The 27,942-nt window shown below is 45.6% G+C and overlaps 2 protein-coding genes across 8 annotated transcripts in view; one reads left to right on the forward strand and one right to left on the reverse strand.

Annotated features, from left to right (window-relative positions):
• Positions 1-22,207, forward strand: part of LOC311144019 (ubiquitin carboxyl-terminal hydrolase 9X-like) — a 79,168-nt gene extending 56,961 nt beyond the window's left edge. For all 7 annotated transcript variants that reach the window (XM_084179934.1, XM_084179935.1, XM_084179938.1 and 4 more), the window contains 14 exons: positions 633-774; positions 2,686-2,889; positions 3,186-3,756; positions 4,876-4,999; positions 5,287-5,521; positions 5,841-5,970; positions 6,677-6,862; positions 7,065-7,285; positions 12,341-12,429; positions 13,018-13,174; positions 13,383-13,595; positions 14,476-14,589; positions 20,050-20,154; positions 20,334-22,207. In XM_084179934.1, the coding sequence (XP_084036060.1) occupies positions 633-774; positions 2,686-2,889; positions 3,186-3,756; positions 4,876-4,999; positions 5,287-5,521; positions 5,841-5,970; positions 6,677-6,862; positions 7,065-7,285; positions 12,341-12,429; positions 13,018-13,174; positions 13,383-13,595; positions 14,476-14,589; positions 20,050-20,154; positions 20,334-20,543 (2,701 nt within the window). In that variant the 3' untranslated portion in view covers positions 20,544-22,207. The remainder of the gene's footprint in view (positions 1-632; positions 775-2,685; positions 2,890-3,185; positions 3,757-4,875; positions 5,000-5,286; positions 5,522-5,840; positions 5,971-6,676; positions 6,863-7,064; positions 7,286-12,340; positions 12,430-13,017; positions 13,175-13,382; positions 13,596-14,475; positions 14,590-20,049; positions 20,155-20,333) is intronic.
• A 684-nt stretch (positions 22,208-22,891) lies between these two features.
• Positions 22,892-27,222, reverse strand: LOC311144030 (large ribosomal subunit protein uL2-like). The gene is made up of 5 exons (XM_084179959.1): positions 26,255-27,222; positions 25,967-26,108; positions 24,827-25,045; positions 23,889-24,004; positions 22,892-23,079 (listed from the first exon to the last, which is right to left on the reverse strand). The coding sequence occupies exons 1-5, from the start codon at positions 26,390-26,392 to the stop codon at positions 22,921-22,923; spliced, it is 774 nt and encodes a 257-aa protein (XP_084036085.1). The 5' UTR covers positions 26,393-27,222; the 3' UTR covers positions 22,892-22,920.
• Positions 27,223-27,942: the final 720 nt, after the last annotated feature.

Consider the following 27,942-nt stretch of genomic DNA (forward strand, 5'->3'; position numbering starts at 1 on the left):
ATCGTTAGACAAGTTAACTTCTCCTCTATTACAGTAAAATAATGTCTCAATGTGTTTTGGTGTCCATATGACCGATTCTGTTAGACCAAACCTCAAATGCAAATAGCGAGTTGAAACTTTGAAACTGCTTGTCAGAGAGGAAGATGTGATCTTTCAACTTTGTTGGCTTGAGAGGCAGGGGGAGGGGCTTGGCGTGTGTGTGTAAACCATAGAGGAAGAGGCCAACTAAAATCTGTCCAAAATAAGCCCAATGCGTTTCTATGGGCTTATTTAGGATCTAAGCTTGTCGCCTGCCTACCCGCCTTTGGGACGACGACTCCCATTATTAGGGTGGAGACGTGCATCTCGTCATTATATACAGATCTCTGGTGTAAATGGGAAGGTGCACACAGCACAGAGGAGTGAGGTAGACGAGACCAAAAATACAACATGAAAACAAGCGGACATAAATGCTCATGAAAATACAAAATAACAACCTTGATATTCTTGCGATTCAAGCATTTGGAATATCGCGATAAAACATGAATTTGAATTAATTGTATATATCGCCCAGCCCTAGGTTTAATATGAGGCTGCTACAGTGTTGGTGGTAACTTATGTGGATACTGTGTGTTCATGTGTGCGTGCTCCAGGTATGAGTGTGAGGAGTCGTTCACCACTCTGAATGTAGACATCAGGAACCACCAGAACCTGTTGGACTCTATGGAGCAGTACGTCAAAGGAGACCTTCTGGAGGGAGCCAATGCATACCACTGTGAGAAGTGCAACAAGAAGGTTAGACACAACTCACTTTGGCCTAATTAGTCAGGGAAGTGAAGTGAATGTCTGTTGTCAGAACTCTGTTCAGGAGCCGGAGATGGCTCTAACTGGGGTAGTCCTGCTCTGTTTGATCGTTTAACTGTGGTTGGTCTACTGTGGTTGGTCTACTGTGGTTGGTCTACTGTGGTTGGTCTACTGTATAGTCTATTTCTGAACCACTCCAAACAATATATTCTTATCAGATCTTGCAATTGAAATAGACCAATAGCCCTTTTTCCAACCAGCTACAGTGCATTCGGAAAGTATTCAGACCCCTTGACTTTTCCACATTTTGTTACGTTACAGCCTTATTCAAAAATTGATTAAATTGTTTATTCCCTCATCAATCTACACACAATACCCCTATAATGACAAAGCGAAAACAGTTTTTTTGTGTGCAAATGTATTAAAATAAAAAAACGGATATTACATTTACATAAGTATTCAGACCCTTTACTTATTACTTTGTTGAAGCACCTTTGGCAGCGATTACAGCCTCGAGTCTTCTTGGGTATGACGCTACAGGCTTGGCACACCTGTATTTGGGGAGTTTCTCCCATTCTTCTCTGCAGATCCTCTCAAGCTCTGTCAGGTTGGATGGGGAGCGTCGCTGCACAGCTATTTTCAGGTCTCTCCAGAGATGTTTGATCGGGTTCAAGTCCGGGCTCTGGCTGGGCCACTCAACGACATTCAGAGACTTGTCACGAAGCCACTCCTGCGTTGTCTTGGATGTTGGAAGGTGAACCTTCGTCCCAGTCAGAGGTCCTGAGCGCTCTGGAGCAGGTTTTCATCAAGGATCTCTCTGTACTTTGCTCCGTTCATCTTTCCTTTGATCCTGACTAGTCTCCCAGTCCCTGCCGCTGAAAAACATCCCCACAGCATGATGCTGCCACCACTATGCTTCACCGTAGGGATGGTATCAGGTTTCCTCCAGACGTGACACTTGGCATTCAGGCCAAAGAGTTCAATCTTGGTTTCATCAGACCAGAGTATCTTGTTTCTCATGGTCAGAGAGTCCTTTAGGTGCCTTTTGGCAAACTCCAAGCGGGCTGTCATGTGCCTTTTACTGAGGAGTGGCTTCCGTCTGGCCACTCTACCATAAAGGCCTGATTGGTGGAGTGCTGCAGAGATGGTTGTCATTCTGGAAGGTTCTCCCATCTCCACAGAGGAACTCTGGAGCTCTGTCAGTGACCATCGGGTTCTTGGTCACCTCCCTGACCAAGGCCCTTCTCCTCCAATTGCTCAGTTTGGCCGGGCGGCCAGCTCTAGGAAGAGTCTTGGGTATTCCAAACTTCTTCCATTTAAGAATGATGGAGGCCACTGTGTTTTTAGGGACCATCAATGCTGCAGACATTTTTTGGTACCCTTCCCCAGATCTGTGCTTCTACACAATCCTGTCTCTGAGCTCTACGGACAATTCCTTCGACCTCATGGCTTGCTTTTTGCTCTGACATGCACTGTCAACTGTGGGTCAATTGAATTTACCACAGGTGGACTCCAATCATGTTGTAGAAACAGCTCAAGGATGATCAATGGAAACAGGATGCACCTGAGCTCAATTTTGAGTCTCATAGCAAAGGGTCTGAATACTTATGTAAATAAGATATTTCTGTTTTTTATTTTTAATACATTTGCAGAAATGTCTAAAAACCTGTTTTCGCTTTGTCATTATGGGGTATTGTGTGTAGATTTAAAATGATATATTTAAGGCTGTAACGTAACAAAATGTGGAAAAGGTCAAGGGGTCTGAATACTTTAGAAATGCGCTGTACTTTCCTGTAGGATTTCCTGGGTTGGAGCAAAAGCCTGCATGCCCTGTAGCTCTCCAGGAGGAGGGTTAACTTAGGGAGCAGTAACAGGTTGCTCCTCTTTCCCTCCTCCCTCCAGGTGGACACAGTGAAACGTCTGCTGATCAAGAAGCTTCCTCCAGTGCTTGCCATCCAGCTGAAGAGGTTTGACTACGACTGGGAAAGGGAGTGTGCCATTAAGTTCAACGACTACTTTGAGTTCCCCAGGGAGCTGGACATGGAGCCCTACACAGTAGCCGGGGTGGCCAAGCTGGAGGGGGACGACGTCAACCCAGAGAACCAGGTTAGGGATGGCATGATGTAGAGAAAGATTATTACATTATTGGGTGTAGAAATACGGAAGAAATGTCCATATTTTCATGTGTTCATAATGACGTAGTGGTCATTATCATTTGAAATATTTGATGTGATTCAGATGGGACCACATTTAAATGGATGGGACCACATTTAAACTGTCCCTTTTAAATTAACCAATTGTGGTTCACTTGAACATCAATTATAGCGATAATTGCAGATATGGCGATACACTGAATTATCGCGAGACTAAACCGATCATCCATATGGGTGTCCTGCCACCAGGTGATCCAGCAGAACGAGCCCTCTGATCCAGAGCCCCCGGGCAGCTCCAAGTACCGTCTGGTGGGGGTGCTGGTCCACTCAGGCCAGGCCAGCGGCGGACACTACTACTCCTACATCACGCAGAGGAACGTGGGCGGGGCCGACGGCGAGCGTAACCGCTGGTACAAGTTTGACGACGGCGACGTGACAGAGTGCAAGATGGACGATGAGGAGGAGATGAAGAACCAGTGCTTCGGAGGGGAGTACATGGGCGAGGTGTTTGACCACATGATGAAGAGGATGTCGTACCGGCGCCAGAAGCGCTGGTGGAACGCCTACATCCTCTTCTACGAGCGCATGGACTCACTGGACAAGGACAGCGAGCTGATCAAGTACATCCAGGAGCTGACCATCTCGTCCTCGTCCAACAACAAGCCGTCGCACCAGGTCAAGATGCCCAACGTGATCGAGTGCAGCGTGCGCAAGCAGAACGTGCAGTTCATGCACAACCGTATGCAATACAGCCTGGAGTATTTCCAGTTTGTTAAGAAACTTCTGACCTGTAACAGTGTCTATTTAAACCCTCCGCTAGGTACGTGGAACACACACACACACACACACACACACTGGCTTCAATATACCTTCTTTTGAGTTGTAGAGCTATTTTCAAGGCAGGTGTTGTTGATGCTACACAGAGGTCTGTTTGTCTCCTTTGTTCCCTCTTGTTCTGGCCCTTGCTATTCATGGCTCTACGCTGACATTTTTTTCACTGTAGAGCCCTTCTATTGTGGTCAACCCAAGAAGAGATCGCTTTCACTGTGATCTGCTTTTGTCATTTGTCCACTGTGAATGGCCCAGCCTCACTCCTTAGTATAGCTAGCTCTCAGCCCTGTTGCAGTAGCCCAAGTAGTGCCATAACAAGGCTTTTTATCACTGTAATAGCGATAGACTTTTGCCATGCTTTAATAGCTGATATTTTCATTCCTTTCAATATTTAATAAGATAAAAAATGATCTTACCACTATTAATACAGTATTTGAGATGCATACAGTTTCACCACTCCCTTGGAGAGTTGCATAGAGAGGGAAAGTATATGATGGCAGAGCTGAACATTACATTTGCTAACGGTAAACTGCAGCAATTTCCTGACTTGTGAAGTTAATATGAGCCAATGCATTATTAATGCAGTCAGCCAGCCAGGCCAGGCCACAGTATACTGCTGTCTGTCTGTCTGTCTGCACGGCAGGCACAGGGAAATGAACTGACCACTGCAGGGTTAGCCATCAGTGTAAAAGCACTTGGTTGGGATTAAATGCTTCAGCTCATCAATAATGTATGTATGTGTATGGGATGGGGGGGGGGGGGCAACTCTTATCGTTAATGTCTCCAATTTCAGCCTTTCATTTAGGAGTAAGCAGCAGATGAGATCATAGGGCTCTGTTTAAACAGTGAGATTCTGGTATTCTGCTCCGGTGACTGACTCACGCATTAACTCTGAAATTGAAACTCCCTGTGTGGGGAATAGGCTAGTCGCGCTCGAGTTTTCTTCAATACCTTCATAATCCTTCACTCTTTTGCATCCAGAGAGGAAACATTCATTTTCTTTTCTTTTTTTATGACCAAGGTTTTTATTTAAATGTTCCAGTAGGAAGTTTGACGTTAAGTTGTGACTGAAGTCTGAACCAATGTTTATGTTGTGTGGTTGTATCAGGACAAGACCATCTACTGCCCGAGGCAGAGGAGATAGCTATGATTAGTGTTCAGCTGGCTGCTAGGTTCCTCTTCAGCACTGGGTTCCACACCAAGAAAGTAGTGAGGGGGCCCGCCAGTGACTGGTGAGTTCTGTCGGTCTGTCTGACCTTTCAACCTTGACCTGTGCTCATATATTGAGCGGAGTTAATCATCTTTCTGTTTTCTTATTCTCTTTGTCTTCCTCCTCTCTCACAACTGTCTGTGCATCTATCCCTGTCTCCTCAGTCTCTCACTCTCTCTCCACTCTCCCTTGCCTCATTCTCTCTCCATCTGAATCACCCCTCTTTCTCTATCCATTGATGCATCCCTCTTTCCCCTCTCCCCCTGTCTCTAACCACCGGTGTATCTCTGTTTCTTTCTCCATCTCCAGGTATGATGCGCTGTGCGTCCTGCTGAGACACAGTAAGAATGTACGCTACTGGTTTGCACACAACATCCTGTTTGCCTACGCCAACCGCTTCTCTGAGTACCTGCTGGAGTGCCCCAGCGCTGAGGTCAGGGGCGCGTTCGCCAAACTCATCGTCTTCATTGCACACTTCTCCCTTCAAGACGGACCCTGCCCCTCCCCCACCGCCTCCTCCGCCGGAGCCTCCACCCAACCACAGGTGAATGACTGGTTGTCCTGGTCCTAAAAGACAAACTGGTGAATGGCTGGTTATCCTGATCCTAAAACACAAACTGCCTATCAGGCGGGGTGTTCAGTATGCATGAAACAGGAGAAATGTTGTGAAACTGAGCAGTTACTACCTGGAATTGTCAAATAAGACATTTGTCTCATTTTCGGCTTCTGTTTTCAAATGTTTCCCCTGTGTCGTGCATACTGGGCATGGCCCATACAAAGCACTTTTACTCTGGTCTTATGGAGTATGTGTTAAACTTCTCTCTCTCTCTCTTTCGCTCTCCGTTTTCCCCTCTCTCTGTCAGGCGTGTGATAACCTGAGTCTCAGTGACCACCTGTTGAGGGCTGTGTTGAACCTCCTCAGGCGAGAGGTGTCAGAGCACGGCCGACACCTGCAGCAGTACTTCAACCTCTTCGTCATGTACGCCAACCTGGGTAAGGAACACGCACACATCCTGTCATGCACACCTGCTCTGACAACTCCTTGATTGATGGGGAGAGTGAATGGCTCACTGGCAATTAATTCCACTTTAGTGGACAGCAATGGACAGACATATTTCTCTTCTTGCCTCACTTTCTCCTTCTTGCCCACCCTCTCCCTCTCCCTCTCCCTCTCCCTCTCCCTCTCCCTCTCCCTCTCTCTCTCTCCCAACCTCCCTCCCTCTCTCTCTCTCCCGCCCTCCCTCTCTCTCTCTCCCGCCCTCCCTCTCTCTCTCTCTCACCCTCCCTCCCACCCCTCTCACCCTCCCTCCCACCCCTCTCACCCTCCCTCCCGCCCCTCTCTCTCACCCTCCCTCCCGCCCCTCTCTCTCACCCTCCCTCCCGCCCCTCTCTCTCACCCTCCCTCCCGCCCCTCTCTCTCACCCTCCCTCCCGCCCCTCTCACCCTCCCTCCCGCCCCTCTCTCTCACCCTCCCTCCCCGCCCTCTCTCTCTCCCTCCCCGCCCTCTCTCTCTCCCTCCCTCCCACCCCTCTCACCCTCCCTCCCGCCCCTCTCTCTCGCCCTCCCTCCCGCCCCTCTCACCCTCCCTCCCGCCCCTCTCTCTCACCCTCCCTCCCGCCCCTCTCTCTCACCCTCCCTCCCGCCCCTCTCTCTCACCCTCCCTCCCGCCCCTCTCTCTCACCCTCCCTCTCTTCTCCAGGGCTGGCAGAGAAGACTCAGTTGTTGAAGCTGAGTGTCCCAGCTACCTTCATGCTGGTGGCTCTAGATGAGGGGCCTGGCCCTCCCATAAAGTACCAGTATGCTGAGCTGGGCAAGCTCTACACCGTGGTCTCCCAGCTGGTGCGCTGCTGTGACGTGGCCGCACGCATGCAGTCCTCCATCAACGGTGCGTTCACACAGAGGTCAGGGGTGGTGACCTCTGGTTCTCAGGGTTAACGGACGAAGACGAACCAGTATCAGCTGGGTTGTATTCATTAGCCTTTTCTCAATTGGATACTCCTCTCTCCTATCCAATTGAGAAAAGGCCCTCATCTCTTTCTCTCGGTCTCTTTGTCTCTCCCTCTTTTCTCTCGCTCTCTCTTATCCAGGTAACCCCCCTCTCCCTAACCCGTACGGCGATGCCAACCAGACCACCCCGGTGATGCCTGTGCAGCAGCTGGTGGGAGAGATCCTGTTTGTTAGGACCAGCTATGTGAAGAAGATCATCGAGGACTGCAGCAACTCAGAGGAGACGGTCAAGCTGCTACGGTTCAGCTGCTGGGAAAACCCCCAGTTCTCCTCTACTGTACTGTCAGAGCTGCTCTGGCAGGTAAGGGTTAAAACTGGTGAATCGCACACAGATGGACACACAAACACACACACCATTATTTGCTCACACACACATAATATGCACATACATTTATACTGACTCTACACACACCCACTCACATACAATCATCATATATGCTGCTGCTACTCTGTTTATCATATGTCCTGATGCCTAGTCATCTTACCTCTATACATATCTACCTCAAATCGATCCAGTATCCCTGCACATTGTAAATATGGTACTCCAACTGACTGACCCTGTGTATATACACTGAACAAAAATATAAACACAACATGTAAAGTGTTGGTCTCATGTTTCTTGAGCTGAAATAAAAGATCACCGAAATTTTCCATATGCGCAGAAAGCTTATTTCTCTCATATTTTGTGCACAAATCTGTTGACATCCCTGTTAGTGAGCATTTCTCTTTTGCCAAGATAATCCATCCACCTGACAAGTGTTGCATATCAAGAAGCTGGGGACAATAAAAGGCCACTCTAAAATGTGCAGTTTTGTCACACAACACAATGCCACAGATGTCTCATGTTTTGAGGGAGTGTGCAATTGGCATGCTGACTGCAGGAATGTCCACCAGAGCTGTTGCTAGATAATTGAATGTTCGTTTCTCTACCATAAGCCACTTCCAACGTCGTTTTAGACAATGTGGCAGTATCTCCAGCCGGCCTCACAATTGCAGACCACGTGTAACCACGCCAGCCCAGGACCTTCACATCCTGCTTCTTCACCTGCGGGGTTGTCCAAGACCAGCCACCTGGACAGCTGATGAAACTGAATAATTTCCCACTGTCATGCCATTCATCCGCCACCATCACCTCATGTTTCAGCATGATAATGCAATGTCGCCAAGGATCTGTACACAATTCCTGGATGCAAAAAATCTCCCAGTTTTTCCATGGCCTGCATACTCACCAGACATGTCACCCATTGAGCATGTTTGGGATGCTCTGGATCGACGTGTACGACAGCGTGTTCCAGTTCCTGCCAATATCCAGCAACTTGAAGGAGTGGGACAATCAACATCCTGATCACCTCTATGCAAAGGTGATGTCGCGCTGCATGAGGCAAATGGTGGTCACACCAGATACTGACTGATCCACGCCCCTACCTTTTTCTTAAAGTTATCTGTGACCAACAGCTGCATATCTATATTCCCAGTCATGTGAAATCCATAGATTAGGGCCTAATGAATTTATTTCAATTGACTGATTTCCTTACATGAACTGTAACTCAGTAAAACCTTTGAAATGATTGCATTTATATTTTTGTTCAGTGTATTATGCTTACTTACTCGTGTTATTTTTATTACTCATATGTTTTTGTTCTTCCTTATATTTGTTGTATTACATTGTTATTGATTACTGCATTGTTGGGTTTAGAGCTTGCAACAAAGGCATTTAACTGTACTTGTGCACATTACATTAAAACTTGAAACACACACTAGACAGGTGTTTTATACAGTTGAAGTCGGAAGTTTACATACACCTTAGCCAAATACATTTAAACTCAGTTTTTCACAATTCCTGACATTTAATCCTAGTAAAAATTCCCTGTCTTAGGTCAGTTAGGATCAACACTGAAATGTCAGAATAATAGTAGAGCTTTTATTTATTTCATCACATTCCCAGTGGGTCAGAAGTTTACATACACTCAATTAGTATTTGGTAGCATTGCCTTTAAATTGTTTAACTTGGGTCAAACATTTCGGGTAGCCTTCCACAAGCTTCCCACAATAAGTTGGGTGAATTTTGGCCCATTCCTCCTGACAGAGCTGGTGTAACTGAGTCACGTTTGTAGGCCTCCTTGCTTGCACACGCTTTTTCAGTTTTGCCCACAAATGTTCTATAGGATTGAGGTCAGGGCTTTGTGATGGCCACTCCAATACCTTGACTTTGTTGTCCTTAAACCATTTTGCCACAACTTTGGAAGTATGCTTGAGGTCATTGTCCATTTGGAAGACCCATTTGCGACCAACTTCCTGACTGATGTCTTGAGATGTTGTTTCAATATATCCACATAATTTTCCTTCCTGATAATGCCATCTATTTTGTGAAGTGCACCAGTCCCTCCTGCAGCAAATCACCCCACAGCATGATGCTGCCACCCCAGTGCTTCACGGTTGGGATGGTGTTCTTCGGCTTGCAAGCGGTCCCCTTTTTCCTCCAAACATAACGATGGTCATTATGGCCAAACAGTTCTAATTTTGTTTCATCAGACCAGAGGACATTTCTCCAAAAAGTACGATCTTTGTCCCCATGTGCAGTTGCAAACCGTAGTCAGACTTTTTTAAGGCGGTTTTGGAGCAGTGGCTTCTTCCTTGCTGAGCGGCCTTTCAGGTTATGTTTTTAAAGGACTTGTTTTACTGTGGATATAGATACTTTTGTACCTGTTTCCTCCAGCATCTTCACAAGGTCCTTTGCTGTTGTTCTGAGATTGATTTGCACTTTTCGCACCAAAGTATGTTCATCTCTAGGAGACAGAACGCGTCTCCTTCCTGAGCGGCATGACGGCTGCGTGGTCCCATGGTGTTTATAGTTGCGTACTATTGTTTGTACAGATTAACGTGGTACCTTCAGGCATTTGGAAATTGCTCCCAAGGATGAACCAGACTTGTGGAGGTCTGAAAAACAATTTCTGAGGTCTTTGTGATTTCTTTTGATTTTCCCAAGAAGTCAAGCAAAGAGACACTGAGTTTGAAGGTAGGCCTTGAAATACATCCACAGGTACACCTCCAATTGACTCAAATTATGTCAATTAGCCTATCAGAAGCTTCTAAAGCCATGACATCATTTTCTGGAATTTTCCAAGCTGTTTAAAGGCGCAGTCAACTTAGTGTATGTAAACTTCTGACCCACTGGAATTGTGAAACAGTGAATTATAAGTGAAATAATCTGTCTGTAAACAATTTTTGGAAAAATTACTTGTGTCCTAACTGACTTGCCAAAACTATAGTTTGTTAACAAGAAATTTGTGGAGTGGTTGAAAAATGAGTTTGAATGACTCCAACCTAAGTGTATGTAAACTTCCGACTTCAACTGTATGTGTATATACAGTGGGGAGAACAAGTATTTGATACACTGCCGATTTTGCAGGTTTTCCTACTTACAAAGCATGTAGAGGTCTGTAATTTTTATCATAGGTACACTTCAACTGTGAGAGACGGAATCTAAAATCCAGAAAATCACATTGTATGATTTTTAAGTAATTAATTTGCATTTTATTGCATGGCATAAGTATTTGATCACCTACCAACCAGTAAGAATTCCGGCTCTCACAGACCTGTTAGTTTTTCTTTAAAAGCCCTCCTGTTCTCCACTCATTACCTGTATTAACTGCACCTGTTTGAACTCGTTACCTGTATAAAAGACACCTGTCCACACACTCAATCAAACAGACTCCAACCTCTCCACAATGGCCAAGACCAGAGAGCTGTGTAAGGACATCGGGGATAAAATTGTAGACCTGCACAAGGCTGGGATGGACTACAGGACAATAGGCAAGCAGCTTGGTGAGAAGGCAACAACTGTTGGCGCAATTATTAGAAAATGGAAGAAGTTCAAGATGACGGTCAGTCACCCTCGGTCTGGGGCTCCATGCAAGATCTCACCTCGTGGGGCATCAATGATTATGAGGAAGGTGAGGGATCAGCCCAGAACTACACGGCAGGACCTGGTCAATGACCTGAAGAGAGCTGGGACCACAGTCTCAAAGAAAACCATTAGTAACACACTACGCTGTCATGGATTAAAATCCTGCAGCGCACGCAAGGTCCCCCTGCTCAAGCCAGCGCATGTCCAGGCCCGTCTGAAGTTTGCCAATGACCATCTGGATGATCCAGAGGAGGAATGGGAGAAGGTCATGTGGTCTGATGAGACAAAAATAGAGCTTTTTGGTCTAAACTCCACTCGCCGTGTTTGGAGGAAGAAGAAGGATGAGTACAACCCCAAGAACACCATCCCAACCGTGAAGCATGGAGGTGGAAACATCATTCTTTGGGGATGCTTTTCTGCAAAGGGGACAGGACGACTGCACCGTATTGAGGGGAGGATGGATGGGGCCATGTATCGCGAGATCTTGGCCAACAACCTCCTTCCCTCAGTAAGAGCATTGAAGATGGGTTGTGGCTGGGTCTTCCAGCATGACAACGACCCGACACACACAGCCAGTGCAACTAAGGAGTGGCTCCGTAAGAAGCATCTCAAGGTCCTGGAGTGGCCTAGCCAGTCTCCAGACCTGAACCCAATAGAAAATCTTTGGAGGGAGCTGAAAGTCCGTATTGCCCAGCGACAGCCCTGAAACCTGAAGGATCTGGAGAAGGTCTGTATGGAGGAGTGGGCCAAAATCCCTGCTGCAGTGTGTGCAAACCTGGTCAAGACCTACAGGAAACGTATGATCTCTGTAAATGCAAACAAAGGTTTATGTACCAAATATTAAGTTCTGCTTTTCTGATGTATCAAATACTTATGTCATGCAATAAAATGCAAATTAATTACTTAAAAATCATACAATGTGATTTTCTGGATTTTAGATTCCGTCTCTCACAGTTGAAGTGTACCTATGATACAAATTACAGACCTCTACATGCTTTGTAAGTAGGAAAACCTGCAAAATCGGCAGTGTATCAAATACTTGTTCTCCCCACTGTATATATATATATATATATATATATATATATATATATATATATATATAAACCCCCAGTAATCTTCAACATACTCAAATCAGATTTGTATTGGTCACATACACGTGTTTAGCATATGTTATTGCGGGTGTAGCGAAATGCTTGTGGAAATAATACATTAAAAAAACAAAATACTGCAAAGTTTCCTAAGAGCTAGAAGCAAGGCAGCCATTTTAACTCCATTGAGTTGCTCTGCCAGGTAATAACAACCTCAGGCCCCATATACCCCAGTGTGCAGCCAACACTATTAGAAAACTACATCTCAGAAGCCCTTGGTCTCGTCCTCTAACTCCCAAGTGGTGTTTTTCATATTTCTGTGTTAGATCTTATTGATAGTGTGTGTTTTGTTATCCCCCAGGTGGCGTACTCCTACACCTACGAGCTGAGGCCTTACCTGGACCTGCTGCTGCAAATCCTGCTCATCGAGGATTCCTGGCAGACACACAGGTACGTCATACTCAGGAGACAGACTCCTGGCAGACACACGGGTACGTCATACTCAGGAGACAGACTCCTGGCAGACACACGGGTACGTCATACTCAGGAGACAGACTCCTGGCAGACACACGGGTACGTCATACTCAGGAGACAGACTCCTGGCAGACACACGGGTACGTCATACTCAGGAGACAGACTCCTGGCAGACACACGGGTACGTCATACTCAGGAGACAGACTCCTGGCAGACACACGGGTACGTCATACTCAGGAGACAGACTCCTGGCAGACACACGGGTACATTATCATATCTTTGCTCCTCACTTTGGTCTGGGAAAGGTCACACAGTGGACGCAGGGTTTTGTCCCAATCTAGTGCCAACACATCTGATTCGACTCATCAGACTGCTTCAGGTCTCTTAGTGCTGGGCTGGGACAAAACCCTGCACACACTGTGGCCCTCTAGGACTAGGAATGGCCGGTTTCCCTGGTTGGTGTTTCCTCTCTGGCTTATTTTTTCTATGTTGTTGTGAGCCAACCTCATCCCTGTTATATCTGATGTGTAACTGACCTCCCTCTCTCCCTGTCTGTCTGCGTAGGATCCACAACGTGCTGAAGGGTATACCAGACGACAGGGACGGCCTGTTTGACACCATCCAGCGCTCCAAGAACCACTACCAGAAACGGGCCTACCAGTGTATCAAGTGCATGGTGGCCCTCTTCAGCAGCTGCTCTGTGGCATACCAGATACTACAGGTAAACCAGTGACGACACTATGCACTAGACCACATGTCAAACTCAAGTCCGATCCGACCCAAGAGACGATTAAATCTGGCCCGCAGGTGGTTTGAGTAAACATGTTTTTGAAAAAATGAAATCCACATTTCAGGATTCATAATTGCAATGCAAGGAAAAAGTCATTCATAAGCACTCTTACTAATGGTGTGTGTCTCTCTCTCTGTAGAGTAACGGGGACCTGAAGCGTAAGTGGACGTGGGCGGTGGAGTGGCTGGGGGATGAGCTGGAGAGGAGGCCCTACACAGGGAACCCCCAGTACACCTACAACAACTGGTCTCCCCCCGTCCAGAGCAACGAGACCTCCAACGGGTACTTCCTGGAGCGCTCGCACTCTGCACGCATGACCCTGGCCAAGGCCTGCGAACTCTGCCCCGAGGAGGTAACACTCACACCAAATGATCCGCGCACACACACGCACTATACGACACACATGCATACAACCCAAAGGTAATACACTAATATCTAACATGGATGCGTGACTGAAATGGTAGTAGTGAAAGGTCAGTATTGATAGTCTCAGAGAATGTCTTTTGGGAAGGATGCACCATTTCGATATTGGTGGTTTTTACCTACAGAGTCAAAGTAATGTGGAAACAAGGAGCTTGCCTGTAATACTAGTTTTAATGAATTTGTTAAACAGAGTAGTGTTGGTTATATTGAATCTCATGCAGCAATACATAAACTATACTATTTTCTTCCTCGTGATGTGGGGTTAACATGTTGATGATAACCATCTGGTCTTCCACTCTTCTCGTGTTTCAAGTTCTTCAAGTGTTAGGTGTTGTAGTTGTACTATCAAATATACTGGAACTGAATGCTTTTAAAGCTCAAGTTGAGAGTTCCAAGCTAACGCTAAGGTTCTTTTAGAAAGCCGTTATCTGCTGGAATATGATTTCTTAGTTATTTTTGGAATCTTCAGAATTTGTGCGTGTTTTTACTGTAGGTAGGGCTTTTTGAGTTTTTGAAAATGTTAATTTCCAGTTTACACACCCCATGGTGTATACACATTTTAAGCTAACATGTTGATACGTATTATATATTACTTTTTCCTATTAATTCCCTTATTTGTGTTAGTCTCCTTTGCTGAAGCTCAGTGTACATTACAATGTTTAGCCGTATTAATCCTTACCATAAATGGCGATATGATAGAAATTCTATATGCTAACGTTACTTAAAAGAAAAAAAATCCACCTTAAAGCATAGTTTATTGACACTTGTATATATTATGCAATGATATCAATTATGCCATTTCAAACTAGTGTCACTTAACGAAGCCCGGTGAGGCCGAGTCTGAAGACGACGCTGCCATGCGGAAATCATCCTCGCCACAGCAGCTTTTGCCAGGGGAAGGGACAGGACCTCAGCAACACACTGTAAGCCCTCACAAGCCCCTGGCAACCTCTGCCACAAGCCCCTGGCAACCTCCTCCTCCACTCTGTCCCCTCTCTAGGTGTCTATACAGGGCTATGTTAGTGGTGTCTGTCCTCTCTAGGTGTTCCATACAGGGCTATGTTAGTGGTGTATGTCCTCTCTAGGTGTCCATACAGGGCTATGTTAGTGGTGTCTGTCCTCTCTAGGTGTTCCATACAGGGCTATGTTAGTGGTGTCTGTCCTCTCTAGGTGTTCCATACAGGGCTATGTTAGTGGTGTCTGTCCTCTCTAGGTATCTATACAGGGCTATGTTAGTGGTGTATGTCCTCTCTAGGTGTCTATACAGGGCTATGTTAGTGGTGTCTGTCCTCTCTAGGTGTCTATACAGGGCTATGTTAGTGGTGTCTGTCCTCTCTAGGTGTTCCATACAGTGCTATGTTAGTGGTGTCTGTCCTCTCTCTAGGTGTTCCATACAGGGCTATGTTAGTGGTGTCTGTCCTCTCTAGGTGTTCCATACAGGGCTATGTTAGTGGTGTCTGTCCTCTCTAGGTGTTCCATACAGGGCTATGTTACTGGTGTCTGTCCTCTCTAGGTGTTCCATACAGGGCTATGTTAGTGGTGTCTGTCCTCTCTCTAGGTGTTCCATACAGGGCTATGTTAGTGGTGTCTGTCCTCTCTAGGTGTTCCATACAGGGCTATGTTAGTGGTGTCTGTCCTCTCTAGGTGTTCCATACAGGGCTATGTTACTGGTGTCTGTCCTCTCTAGGTGTCTATACAGGGCTATGTTAGTGGTGTCTGTCCTCTCTAGGTGTTCCATACAGGGCTATGTTAGTGGTGTCTGTCCTCTCTAGGTGTTCCATACAGGGCTATGTTACTGGTGTCTGTCCTCTCTAGGTGTTCCATACAGGGCTATGTTAGTGGTGTCTGTCCTCTCTCTAGGTGTTCCATACAGGGCTATGTTAGTGGTGTCTGTCCTCTCTAGGTGTTCCATACAGGGCTATGTTAGTGGTGTCTGTCCTCTCTCTAGGTGTTCCATACAGGGCTATGTTAGTGGTGTCTGTCCTCTCTAGGTGTCTATACAGGGCTATGTTAGTGGTGTCTGTCCTCTCTCTAGGTGTTCCATACAGGGCTATGTTAGTGGTGTCTGTCCTCTCTCTAGGTGTCTATACAGGGCTATGTTAGTGGTGTCTGTCCTCTCTCTAGGTGTTCCATACAGGGCTATGTTAGTGGTGTCTGTCCTCTCTAGGTGTTCCATACAGGGCTATGTTAGTGGTGTCTGTCCTCTCTCTAGGTGTCTATACAGGGCTATGTTAGTGGTGTCTGTCCTCTCTCTAGGTGTTCCATACAGGGCTATGTTAGTGGTGTCTGTCCTCTCTAGGTGTTCCATACAGGGCTATGTTAGTGGTGTCTGTCCTCTCTAGGTGTTCCATACAGGGCTATGTTACTGGTGTCTGTCCTCTCTAGGTGTTCCATACAGGGCTATGTTAGTGGTGTCTGTCCTCTCTAGGTGTTCCATACAGGGCTATGTTAGTGGTGTCTGTCCTCTCTCTAGGTGTTCCATACAGGGCTATGTTAGTGGTGTCTGTCCTCTCTCTAGGTGTTCCATACAGGGCTATGTTAGTGGTGTCTGTCCTCTCTAGGTGTCTATACAGGGCTATGTTAGTGGTGTCTGTCCTCTCTAGGTGTTCCATACAGGGCTATGTTAGTGGTGTCTGTCCTCTCTAGGTGTCCATACAGGGCTATGTTAGTGGTGTCTGTCCTCTCTAGGTGTCTATACAGGGCTATGTTAGTGGTGTCTGTCCTCTCTAGGTGTCTATACAGGGCTATGTTAGTGGTGTCTGTCCTCTCTAGGTGTCTATACAGGGCTATGTTAGTGGTGTCTGTCCTCTCTAGGTGTCTATACAGGGCTATGTTAGTGGTGTCTGTCCTCTCTAGGTGTCTATACAGGGCTATGTTAGTGGTGTCTGTCCTCTCTCTAGGTGTTCCATACAGGGCTATGTTAGTGGTGTCTGTCCTCTCTAGGTGTTCCATACAGGGCTATGTTAGTGGTGTCTGTCCTCTCTAGGTGTCTATACAGGGCTATGTTAGTGGTGTCTGTCCTCTCTAGGTGTCTATACAGGGCTATGTTAGTGGTGTCTGTCCACTAGCACAGTGACACTGTGAGAATAGCCTGGGCAGTAGGACCAACACAGACAGACAGTCTGGAGCATAGGAGCTGGACAATAACAGATAGCAGTGACAAGCTGGTCAGATATCCGTCCGCTCGGCTGTTTTGCGTGCTGCTCACAACAGTGATTTTGTGATGAAAGTTGGTGATAGTGCAAATGTTTTGACCGTCATGGTCTTTGGGAAACCTATAGCCCATTCTCAGTATCCAGTGACTGACAAAGCAGCCAACTCCAGGTTCCTAATAGGCAGGAGAGATAGAGCTGAGGGCATCCTAGTATAGAGAATTAAAGATCCCTATGATTATCCATAATATAGAGCCAACCCCACCTAAATCCAACATGTCAATTGTAACGTTGAACCATCGCCAAACATTACAATAAAAATCAAACTGTGAGCCGCAAACATTTCCTCTTTACAGTCCAGTAGCAGTGTCCCACTGGTTACCTAAAGCAACACGGAATTCCTGGCTTCCCTTTAGTTCAGTTGGTCCTCCATCTTTAATGTAACACTGTTTATCCAATCAAGCTGTTTGTTCCACCTCCCCAAAGCAAACTGAAACTCTTGGCTATGGCTATAGTGGATGATGAAGTGCTAGCCTAGGGTTGGATTTGTAGTGTACTTATTGGTATGTGTTCAAGTGATGATAAATTAAAATAAATTGGTCATTTAGCAGACGCTCTTATCCAGAGCGACTTACAGGAGCAATTAGGGTTAAGTGCCTTGCTTAAGGGCACATCGACAGGTTTTTCACCTAGTCGGCTCGGGGATTAGAACCAGCGACCTTTCGGTTACTGGCACAACGCTCTTAACCACTAAGCTACCTGCCGCCCCTATGATGTTGTTCTGTTGAGACTAGGTCGGTACATAGGGGAAACCTGTGGTTTGTGTGTCAGCCATTTAAATTGCATGTGTTCATAATGTTTCTAGTCAACAGGACTAGTTCACATCTTATTATTGATCGTTTCAATCAGAAACATCACCTTGAGTAGTTAATTGTAACTACCCGTAAAACCAATTTTATAACTATCTGGAGAGAAAGAAGGGCTAGATGCCTTAGGACCACAACGCTAATTGACGACAGGCAGCACCTACTTTACCCACAGGTTATTGTAGGTTTACGATAGGCTTGTGTTATCATGAATCTAGCCCCTCCACAGACTAACACACAGGCTGTTCTCTAGTTGGTCTGTTCAGATGTTGTAATGTGTTCTAGATGTTGTCAGTCTGTCTTTATGAGCAGACTGAATCATACAGACAAACGGCCAGTTGATCTGATTGGTCACAGCACAAAGATGGTAACGCTGGCATAACCGCCACGGAACTCTCATGGATGGAACACACTGAAAGTAGAAATCCCTCTGTTTTTCTCTGAACAGAGGATCCAGTGCATTTCCATCTAGTGTTTGCCCCAGCAAATTAACCCATATCAACATTATTTACATTTTACATTTTAGTCATTTAGCAGACACTCTTATCCAGAGTGACTTACAGTTAGTGAGTGCATACATGATTTATATTTTATTTTTCATACTGGCCCCCCGTGGGAATCGAACCCACAACCCTGGCGTTGCAAACGGCATGCTCTACCAACTGAGCTACATCCCTGCCGGCCATTCCCTCCCCTACCCTGGACGACGCTGGGCCAATTGTGCGCCGCCCCATGGGTCTCCCGGTCGCGGCCGGCTACGACAGAGCCTCTAGTGGCACAGCCTTAGACCACTGCGCCACTCGGGAGAAAGTCTCTGGCCCCCGTCCCTTAGATGTTACACTATATATACAAAAGTATGTGGACACCCCTTCAAATTAGTGGAATTGGCTATTTCAGCCACACTCGTTACTGACAGGTGTATAAAATCGAGCACACAGCCATGCAACCTCCATAGTCAAACATTGGCAGTAGAATGGCCTTACTGAAGAGCTCAGTGACTTTCAACGACATAGGATGCCACCTTTCCAACAAGTCAGTTCGTCAAATTTCTGCCCTGCCAGCGCTGCCCCGGTCAATTGTAAGTGCTGTTATTGTGAAGTGGAAACATCTAGGAGCAACAACGGCTCAGCCGCAAAGTGGTAAGCCACACAAGCTCACAGAACTGGACCGCCGAGTGCTGAAGCGCGTAAAAATCGTCTCTCCTTGGTTGCAACACTCACTACCGAGTTCCAAACTGCCTCTGGAAGCAACGTCAGCACAATAACTGTTAGTCAGGAGGTTCATGAAATGGGTTTCCATGGCAGAGCAGCCGCACACAAGCCTAAGATCACCATGCGCAATGCCAAGCGTCGGCTGGAGTGGTGTAAAACTCGCCGCCATTGGCTGGAGTGATGAATCACGCTTCACCATCTGGCAGTCCGACGGACTAATCTGGTTTTGGTGGATGCCAGGCGAATGCTACCTGCCCGAATGGCTAGTGCCAACTGTAAAGTTTGGTGGAGGAGGACTAATGGTCTGGGGTTGTTTTTCATGGTTCGGGCTAGGCCCCTTAGTTCCAGTGAAGGGAACTCTTAACGCTACAGAATACAATTACATTCTAGGCGATTCTGTGTTTCTAACTTTGTGGCAACAGTTTGGGGAAGGCCCTTTCCTGTTTCAGCATGACAATGCCCCCGTGCATAAAGCGAGGCCCATACAGAAATGCTTTGTCAAGATCGGTGTGGAAGAAATTGACTGGCCTGCACAGAGCCCTGACCTCAACCTCATCGAACTACTTTGGGATTAATTGGAACGTCGACTGCGAGCCAGGCCTAATCGCCCAACATCAGTGCCCGACCTCACTAATGCTCTTGTGGCTGAATGGAAGCAAGTCCCCGCAGCAATGTTCCAACATCTAGTGGAAAGCCTTCCCAGAAGAGTGGAGGCTGTTATAGCAGCAAAGGGTGGACCAACTCCATATTAATGCCCATGATTTTGGAATGAGATGTTCGATGAGCAGGTGTCCACATACTTTTGGTCATATAGTGTACATGGAAACGTGATCTCATTAGAGCATGTCTCCCACCACGCTGTGGAGAATAACACCCACTCGCATAATAAAGTACATTTTAGATTTATACCTCTCTCAGTTGATATTACAACATCCAAAGCTGTCACACACTCCTACACAGCGTGTCACTCACTTCCTTCTCATTCAGTTCAAATAGGCAAAAATAGGACAACGTTCCCATCCAGTGCAAAGGCATTTTCATATTAAGAGACTTTGGTCTGCTATTGGGCCCATAGGCTTGAGTTGTGTATGAATGTTAGGTTGAAAAATGCATTGGGAATAAAATGGTGCAAATCTTTTGACTTCATTTCCCAGGAGCCCGATGACCAGGAAGCCTCTGAAGATCAGGACACCTCCCCTCCAGAGGACACCTCCCTCTACCCACACTCATCTCCTGGGACGACCACACAGTTTCAGCAGGTACACACACACGATACTGTAGAGGCAGCGTTATCCTGCAACTATTTACTATCCCTGGAAACGGAGGCTTCTAAACTAATGAAGGACCTAATACAGGTCATGACAGACATTTTGTCAGAAGTTCCATATTACATCAGTAGTTTTACTAAAAACCTAATTGTTTTCTCATTCCTCCGCAGAACAACCACCCCCACGGACAGCCATACACAGGCCCCGCTGCCCAGCTCATGAACAACCCCCATCACCTTGGCCCTGCCCCTTCCTCTACCCCAGGCCCTGACCCCAGCACAGGCACAGGCCCAGGCCCAAGAGCACAAGAAAACTGGGAGAGCACTGAGGAGGTCCCGCCCGCCTCCACCACCCAGGCCCCTACCTCGCCTAAGGAGTAACACCAGCCCTCCCCTCTGCTGTGCCTCCAGCCTCCTGCTCTCTCTTTCCTCTCCCCTCCAGGTGACCGACCAAGCAACTGATCGGGACACTCTCTCTCTGGGGTCTCCAGGGCAGGGCCAGGCTTCACAGCTCCTCTCCAGGCCCCCCTGAATCTCTCCTGCTACTGTGCTGCCTGCCTGGGGGGTGGGGGGGGGGCTCTCCCCGGGGGGGGCTCTCCCCTCGGTTCTTCTGCCCTGCATACTGGAGCCTGGTTGCTGTCGACTGCAGAGGGGGAGTGGATAGTGTTATAATAAACATATTACCCAGGCCTGACGATGCTGATGCGCTTGTCTACATGACGAAAAGGTGTACATAGTGTGTTAATGTTTTGACTGTTCAAAAAATGAATCCCCCCCTAATAGCGTAACTTTGTCAGGTTTGCTGTTGGGAGAGAGATCTTGCGAAAAACAAAAATGGATGACATAAGAAAAAAATAAGAAAAAAGCAACACCGTTTTTTGTTTTATCACCTTCACCGCTCAGCAGTGAGATTTGGTCTGCCATCGGACGGTTACTGGTCATTCACCTTTAGGAGGACACATTATTAGTGAGCTCCTTGGCAACCTCTTGACCCATGCCAAATCAACTCACGAGCTGCGGTTGGTTTTAGTGTGAGACGTGGAATGGTTGGGTGAACTTTTATGGTGTTTTGGTTGATGTGAAAAAACGGTGATGCAACATTGTTCTGGAACTCATTGCCTTTGTTTGTTCTGGTAATTTAATTCAAACCTTTCGGAAGCTCTAGTTAATATGCTGTAACATTTAGCATGGCTTCTCACCAGAATAGCGTAGCTCAAGGGAAGATATGTGATATGATTCGACAGCTGTCCTTAATCCACAGCTACAGAGGACAATTACTTTTGGCTCTTTTCTTTCTTGCTCATCCACCTTGTACATTGAGGGCGGTATTTTGAACCAATGCAAAAATAAGTGGTTTTTCAATTGCACATTATAATCCTCCAACTTCACATTCGCAAGTCAATTTTTGGTGGGATAGGGTGCTTAGTTTTCATCTATAGGAATTTTGAGAAAGAAAACACCATGTGTGAAACCTGATTTTCTCTGCCAGGCGTGTGGTTTGCTTCCGTCTCTCTTTGGTAGAGTCTTGGACAAACGGCTGACCTATTCCATGGAGCTCACCAGGTTTGTCCACTCTATGGACCAGCCTGGGAAAGTCACTGATCCTGGGCCGCAGTGTCAGACAGGAGAAGGGGCATGTCATGTTGCAACATGGTTAAGTAAAAGTGTGTAATTCTTTAAGATTTAAAAAGGTAAACATCAGTAAAACGATTTAATTGGTAACTTGAATGTGTGTATTTTGGGGATTGTCTAAAATACCAAATATTCTGCCCACCGTAATATTTTGCTCTTATTTTATAGAATTTATTTTGTATTTCACACAAAGAATAGAATTTGATTTAAGAACATTTGTCCCTTGTCTTATTTTTAAAGGTATTGACTGTACAGAGTTCGGCACCCTGTTTTTTGCCGACTTTTGTTTTGGCCATGGTGTGACGTTGAATTCTGGAGCTACAGTCACGATGTGAACTTTTACTGAGGTTTTTTGTGCACAGAAATATAACAAAAGCATTGCGCCCTTAGCAAATAAAGAACATGAAATATTGTATTCATGTAACCAACTTGGTAAAAAAAAAATGTCTATGTACATTTACTTTCTGTATTATCTCAAGGAGAAAATATGTAGGCTACTGCTTGGGACTGAAGATGGTGCGCAAACAGACTTGGTCTGTAAATGTGCCAATACCTATGGGTAGCTTGAAGTCAAAGGATCATACTCATCCTGATTCCATGCTTTACATGGGTTACGATCACCTCCACAGGCCTTTAAAAGGCAGTCTATAGGTCGCTAGTACATTTCAGTTCTGTGCCCTAGTGATGCCGTCATCCACTTCTGCTATTCAACTCCAGGTTGCATACTAAGGCTCCTCTACTGGCCATACTGATGAACCATGTATGGATCTCTACGTCGGAGGATTGACTTACCACTTCAGAAAATTGTATTTATAGATGTGTAAATATTAGTCAATACTACAGATTTAACTTCAGTAACCAGCCAAATTGTTATGGTGATGCGGCCCCATTTGAACCACAATGTCAACTCTATTACACATCCATGAAACTCATTACATCCCTCAGGTGAGTGCAACAATATGGAAGAAAGTACAACACTGAAATCCACAGCATTTGTTGATTAGTCTGGACCAACATCATTTCACCAGTTAGCAAGTCCTCTTGGGTCCAACTCCACTGGTGCACTAACCTAACAAAAGGAGTCAACACAGGTCAGCTTCCTTGGAACATTTTATTGTAAAGACGGCTAGTTCTCCTTCTCCGAGACGGTCTTTGTTCCACGCAGTCTGCCTGTACGACGGGCAGCAATGAGACCGACCTTGCGACCAGCGGGTGCATCCCTCCTGATAGTTGAGGGTTTGCCAATATGCTGGTGGTTACCACCACCGAAGGGATGCTCAACAGGCTAGAGGGGGAAAGAAAAATGTCAGCAAAGCCGTTCTAATAACTGATCATGGATCCTATGCCCCAACATCCTCTGAACCCTTGACTGGTTTTGTTTCCCCCCCTTTTTGGCAAACTTAAAAGAGCAATATGAAAAAATGTAACCAACAGCAGTTTGAGAGTGAGTAAATCTCAAGCCCCATCCCTCAGCTTTTTACCGAACCAGGGGTGGGGAGGCCGTTGTTTCTACTGCCGATTGCCGCTTTAAGTTACCCGTCTAAAATGTGCTAAAAGCGCTGCAGTTGTGCATTTGTTTGCTAATTTAGTTATCTAGCTATGTGGTGAGAATCCCCTCATGGATCAAGAGCCTTGCTGTTTATTTGTTTTGTGAGTGCAGCAAACTAGCATTTGAGTTACTTGTATAACTTTGAGCTGGGATGTCTCATGCAAATAGTTTGTCAGACTATAAAATGTTTGCAATGCTCTCCTTAGCATTTAGCCTGCATTTGCTATTGGATTTTACATGTACCTGTTAGCATTGCTAACCTTCGGATTACAGAGGCACAGTGGGGTTTGAAAATAGCATCCCTTGTGTTCAGTGCTGGTATTACCGAATTTCATGACGGCACAAGGTCGGTATGACAACCTGGATACCGCCCAAGCCTAGTAAGACCATCTACAAACCTAATAAGGTACATCAGGTGCAGAGAAACACACAATATCTCTGGAAAATAACTGCTTGAGGTATAACTTTAAGATCCAAATCTAACCTTAATGTTTTACCTGAACCTACCCAAAAGAAACTAATATGCAGAAGAGATGTCCACTTACGTTCATGGCCACACCACGGACACGTGGCCATGAGTTCCTCTTGGCCTTGTACTTGTGGTAGGCACGACCGGCCTTCAGGATGGGCTTGTCAATACGTCCACCTCCAGCAACCACACCTGATGACCAGAGAGAGCCATTACTCCGGTGAACAGTAGCACAGGATTCCCTAACCAGCCAATATGCTCTGAAAGCAACCATGTCACATGGCAATTGGAACAGTAACCACTTTTTGGTTTTCCTGGTCTCTGGCAAAACTATCTGCCTACAAACTTGGCGAACAAATGATTAGTCTTATCACGTCGATCCAAAATATTGTGCACAGTGCAGCTGGAATCAGAGCAGATCCCCTCCATTTCATCGATTCAAGACATGGGGGTTAATTTGACAGAACAAACTTGACATTAGACCCAGCTTATGAGAAAGTGGCAGTGTCCAAATACCCATACTTGCATTCTAAAAATACATTTTGAGTAAGGAGAAAGTTTTGTATGTGATATTTTGAAAATTGAGTATGCTTTAAATGCCAGGATGTCATACTCATTCCGGGTCTTCTTCTAGTAGAATTCGTTGCACACTGACGCATAGAATCGCTGACGCGACGTACCAAAATGAACAAATGGAGGGAATCAAGCAATTGCGCATTAGATGACATTCAGTAGAATGAGCCTAGTATGCCAATATGTTGCTAACTGCCTTCATTTTTACTGAACTGTGGGTACTAAATAGTATGTAGTATGATTAGTTGGCAAGCCAGATCGGACACAGATACCACCTACAGAATAACAATGTCCCACTGATTGCGCCAAAGCATCACTGTCAAAAAGGTTTGTGGTCAAAGATACAAAATGTACGAAATGAGTCCACCATTAATTAGAAAACATCTCTGAAACCTTCAGCTAACTAACATACACAAAGAGAAACATATCTTATGTTCTTACCAACAACGGCTCTGTTTGCAGAGGCGATGACCTTCTTGGAGCCAGAGGGCAGCTTGACCCTGGACTTCTTGGTATCTGGGTTGTGGGAGATGACCGTGGCGTAGTTCCCTGACGCCCTGGCTAGCTTGCCTCTGTCGCCAGGCTTCTCCTCCAGACAGCAGATGATGGTTCCCTCAGGCATGGTGCCCACAGGCAGGACATTACCGATATTCAGCTGAGCTGAGAGAGGATATTGTTATTAATCCTTAAGAGTCTATGCTAACATATGGAATTATTTTAAGATAGTCACCAACATTTAGCAATTAGATGTTGAATTTTAGGATCTCTATATAAAAAGATTTGATGAAACATTGAATTTGGCCTTACTGCTATTAAACCATAGAAAAAATACATCAAAATGAAGTTTGTTTTATCTTTCCTATAGAGATAAGATCTGGAAATAATTTTTTATTTTAACCCATATTTAACAAATGTTGTGCACTAAACTACTTCCATTCATTTACAACTGGTACCAGGCTACCTTCAGACAAGTTGTGACCGTCCTAGAGCATAACAACTGACGTGTTTGTGAGAGTTACCTTTAGAGGGATCATAATGTGGGCGGCAGGTGGCTTAGTGGTTAAGAGCGTTGTGCCAGTAACCGAAAGGTCGCTGGTTCTAATCCCCGAGCCGACTAGGTGAAAAATCTGTCGATGTGCCCTTGAGCAAGGCACTTAACCCTAATTGCTCCTGTAAGTCGCTCTGGATAAGAGCGTCTGCTAAATGACTAAAATGTAAATGTGTAGCCCAAACTGTTTGGACGCTACAGACAGAAGTTGGCAGATCAGCAGTACCGACCTCAGACAAGTCCCGTGACGCTTGTGGGGGTCATAGAGGCCAAACCGTTACAGAAGCTTCAGACGTTTTCGTGAGAAGACAGATTTTTGGGATGTCTCATGGTCTGACAAACTGATGGATTTTGATGGGAATTTGTATTATTATGCCAATTCGATATCTGTGGGGGCACGGATATCGACGTTAGGGGGTTAAGGTATTGTAGTTAGTTGGGGAAAATATCCTAGAAGAGGTGACAACTGCTGTGTTGGACACATACTAAGCAGCCTACAGGTAAACAACCCCATGACCATTTCCATTCCTCACCCTTCTTGCCACAGTAGATGAACTGTCCGGTGTGGATGCCCTCTGCAGCAATAAACAGCTCGGTCCTCTTCTTGAATCGGTAGGGGTCACGGAAAGCCACCTTGGCCAGGGGAGCACCACGGCCGGGGTCATGGATGATATCCTGAGGGAGATAAAGGTCAAGTCAGGTCCAAAGCAGATAGTTTTACACAAACTACTTAAAACAATGCATGGCAAACTCCAACTTGGGACAATGTAGAAAACTGTATAGTTCAACAGAGTGAAAAATAGCCATTGTGAGAGCATTACCTTCACAATTCCCTTGATGTAACCATGACGTTCAGCAAAGTCAATGTGTCGGAGTTTAGCGGCACCTTTTCTGTGCTTCACGTGGGCTTTGAACACGGAGCCGGCACCTTTTCTCTGTCCCCTGATAACACGCCCCATCGTGACTGCAAACAAAATATGAGAATTCAGTTACAGCCAGGTTCAAAGTATATCGAGTTCAACGGTTCAAGAAAGGCACTGACAAGCCGTGATAGTAATCTAGGCTACATTCATAAATGCGTGTGTAACGTTAAGTACACAGAATTTCGCTACATATACCTGCCACTGGCAGCAGTTAGCTATTGATGACGTTTAGCTAGACACCTAACGTTAGTTACTTAGCTACGTTAGCTACCTAACTAACCAACTATGATGTCAAATAAGGATCCTGCTCTGCAAGAAGCGTGAATTGTTAACTAACAAATTAATATTAAAATGGACATCACACTTGCATGCAGTTGTAAAGTTGTCAGCCAACTAGCTAGCCAACATGCGGATTTTCCTAGCATGCCAACAACGCTAGCTAGCTAATGTTACCTATTAAAGTTCAGTGCTGACTCGCTACACTACGCAACTAGAAACTAACCATGAATTATTTTTTATTTTTTAATTATACAATAAACTGGCCGACGGTTCTACGCTCGTGGATAATAAATACGGAACGTCTGAACAAATAACAGAACCAGAAAACCGAGCTACCGGCAGCTAGTGATAACTGCTACACCGAGACGAAGCCCATGTCACTTCAGATCTATACGGATACACACCACAATCATCAAAGATTTAAAACGCATTAAAAATCACTTCTTGTCGCTTCAATGATACAAAGACTATAGTTAGCAGTGTTTATTATACGTTTTCTACGGGTATTTCCGAGTGGATGATAGTATATTATACAAGATTTAACTCGGATTCTGTGAAGAGAATAAAATCACCATTCTCCTACCTAAACCCCGATGACGGAAAGAGGAAGTGTAAGGTCGAGCTAGCCGATTTCTTCCGGTAAAATAGCTGATGGGAACAGTAGGCACGTGTTTTTTTGCAGCTTTAAATCAGCCTGTCCAGCAGATGACAGCAAATCGTTAGCAGACATCAATTTGTGTTTGATAAAGCTTCCCTTGCGCGCGCACACACACACACACACACTGTCTTGTACAACTAACCTTGTGGGGACACAAAATTCAGTCCCATTCAAAATCATATTTTCCCTAAACCTAACCCTAACTTTAACCCTAAAACCTAACCTTAACACTAACCCTAACCCTAGCTCCTAACCCTAAAACTAACCCAAGCTCCTAAACCTAATTCTAACACTAATTCTAGCCTTAACCCTAAACCCCATAGAAATAGCATTTGACCTTGTGGGGACTAACAAAATGTCCCCAGTTGGTCAAATTTTTGTTTGTTTACTATTCATGTGGGGACTTCTGGTCCCCACAAGTATAGTTAAACACATCTACACACATACACATACAGTGGTCACACAGAGCACGGTGCATCCAGAGATGTGAAGTTCAGGGATGTCTCACTGATAATGAGGCCTTATGGTGTGTCTAGCATTATGAACTAGTCAAGCAGCATTTCTGAACACAGGTGTGCCTATTGGCTGTGGTTTAAAGAGCATAAGTCATGTTGGGCAACAGGTTTTAACCTTGGCTTTTTACCAGAAC

This window comes from Coregonus lavaretus (genome assembly GCF_964263955.1).
Source record: "Coregonus lavaretus genome assembly, chromosome: 16".
Taxonomy (NCBI): domain Eukaryota; kingdom Metazoa; phylum Chordata; class Actinopteri; order Salmoniformes; family Salmonidae; genus Coregonus; species Coregonus lavaretus.

Bases quoted from the DNA above. Each gene is read 5' to 3' on its own strand.
- LOC311144030 (XM_084179959.1), bottom strand. From the start codon at position 26,392: ATGGGGCGTGTTATCAGGGGACAGAGAAAAGGTGCCGGCTCCGTGTTC. The intron at 26,109-26,254 runs GTAATGCTCTCA...TATCTCCCTCAG, and splicing joins ACATCAAGGGAATTGTGAAG to GATATCATCCATGACCCCGG. The intron at 24,005-24,826 runs GTAAGAACATAA...TCTGGTCATCAG, and splicing joins TGCAAACAGAGCCGTTGTTG to GTGTGGTTGCTGGAGGTGGA.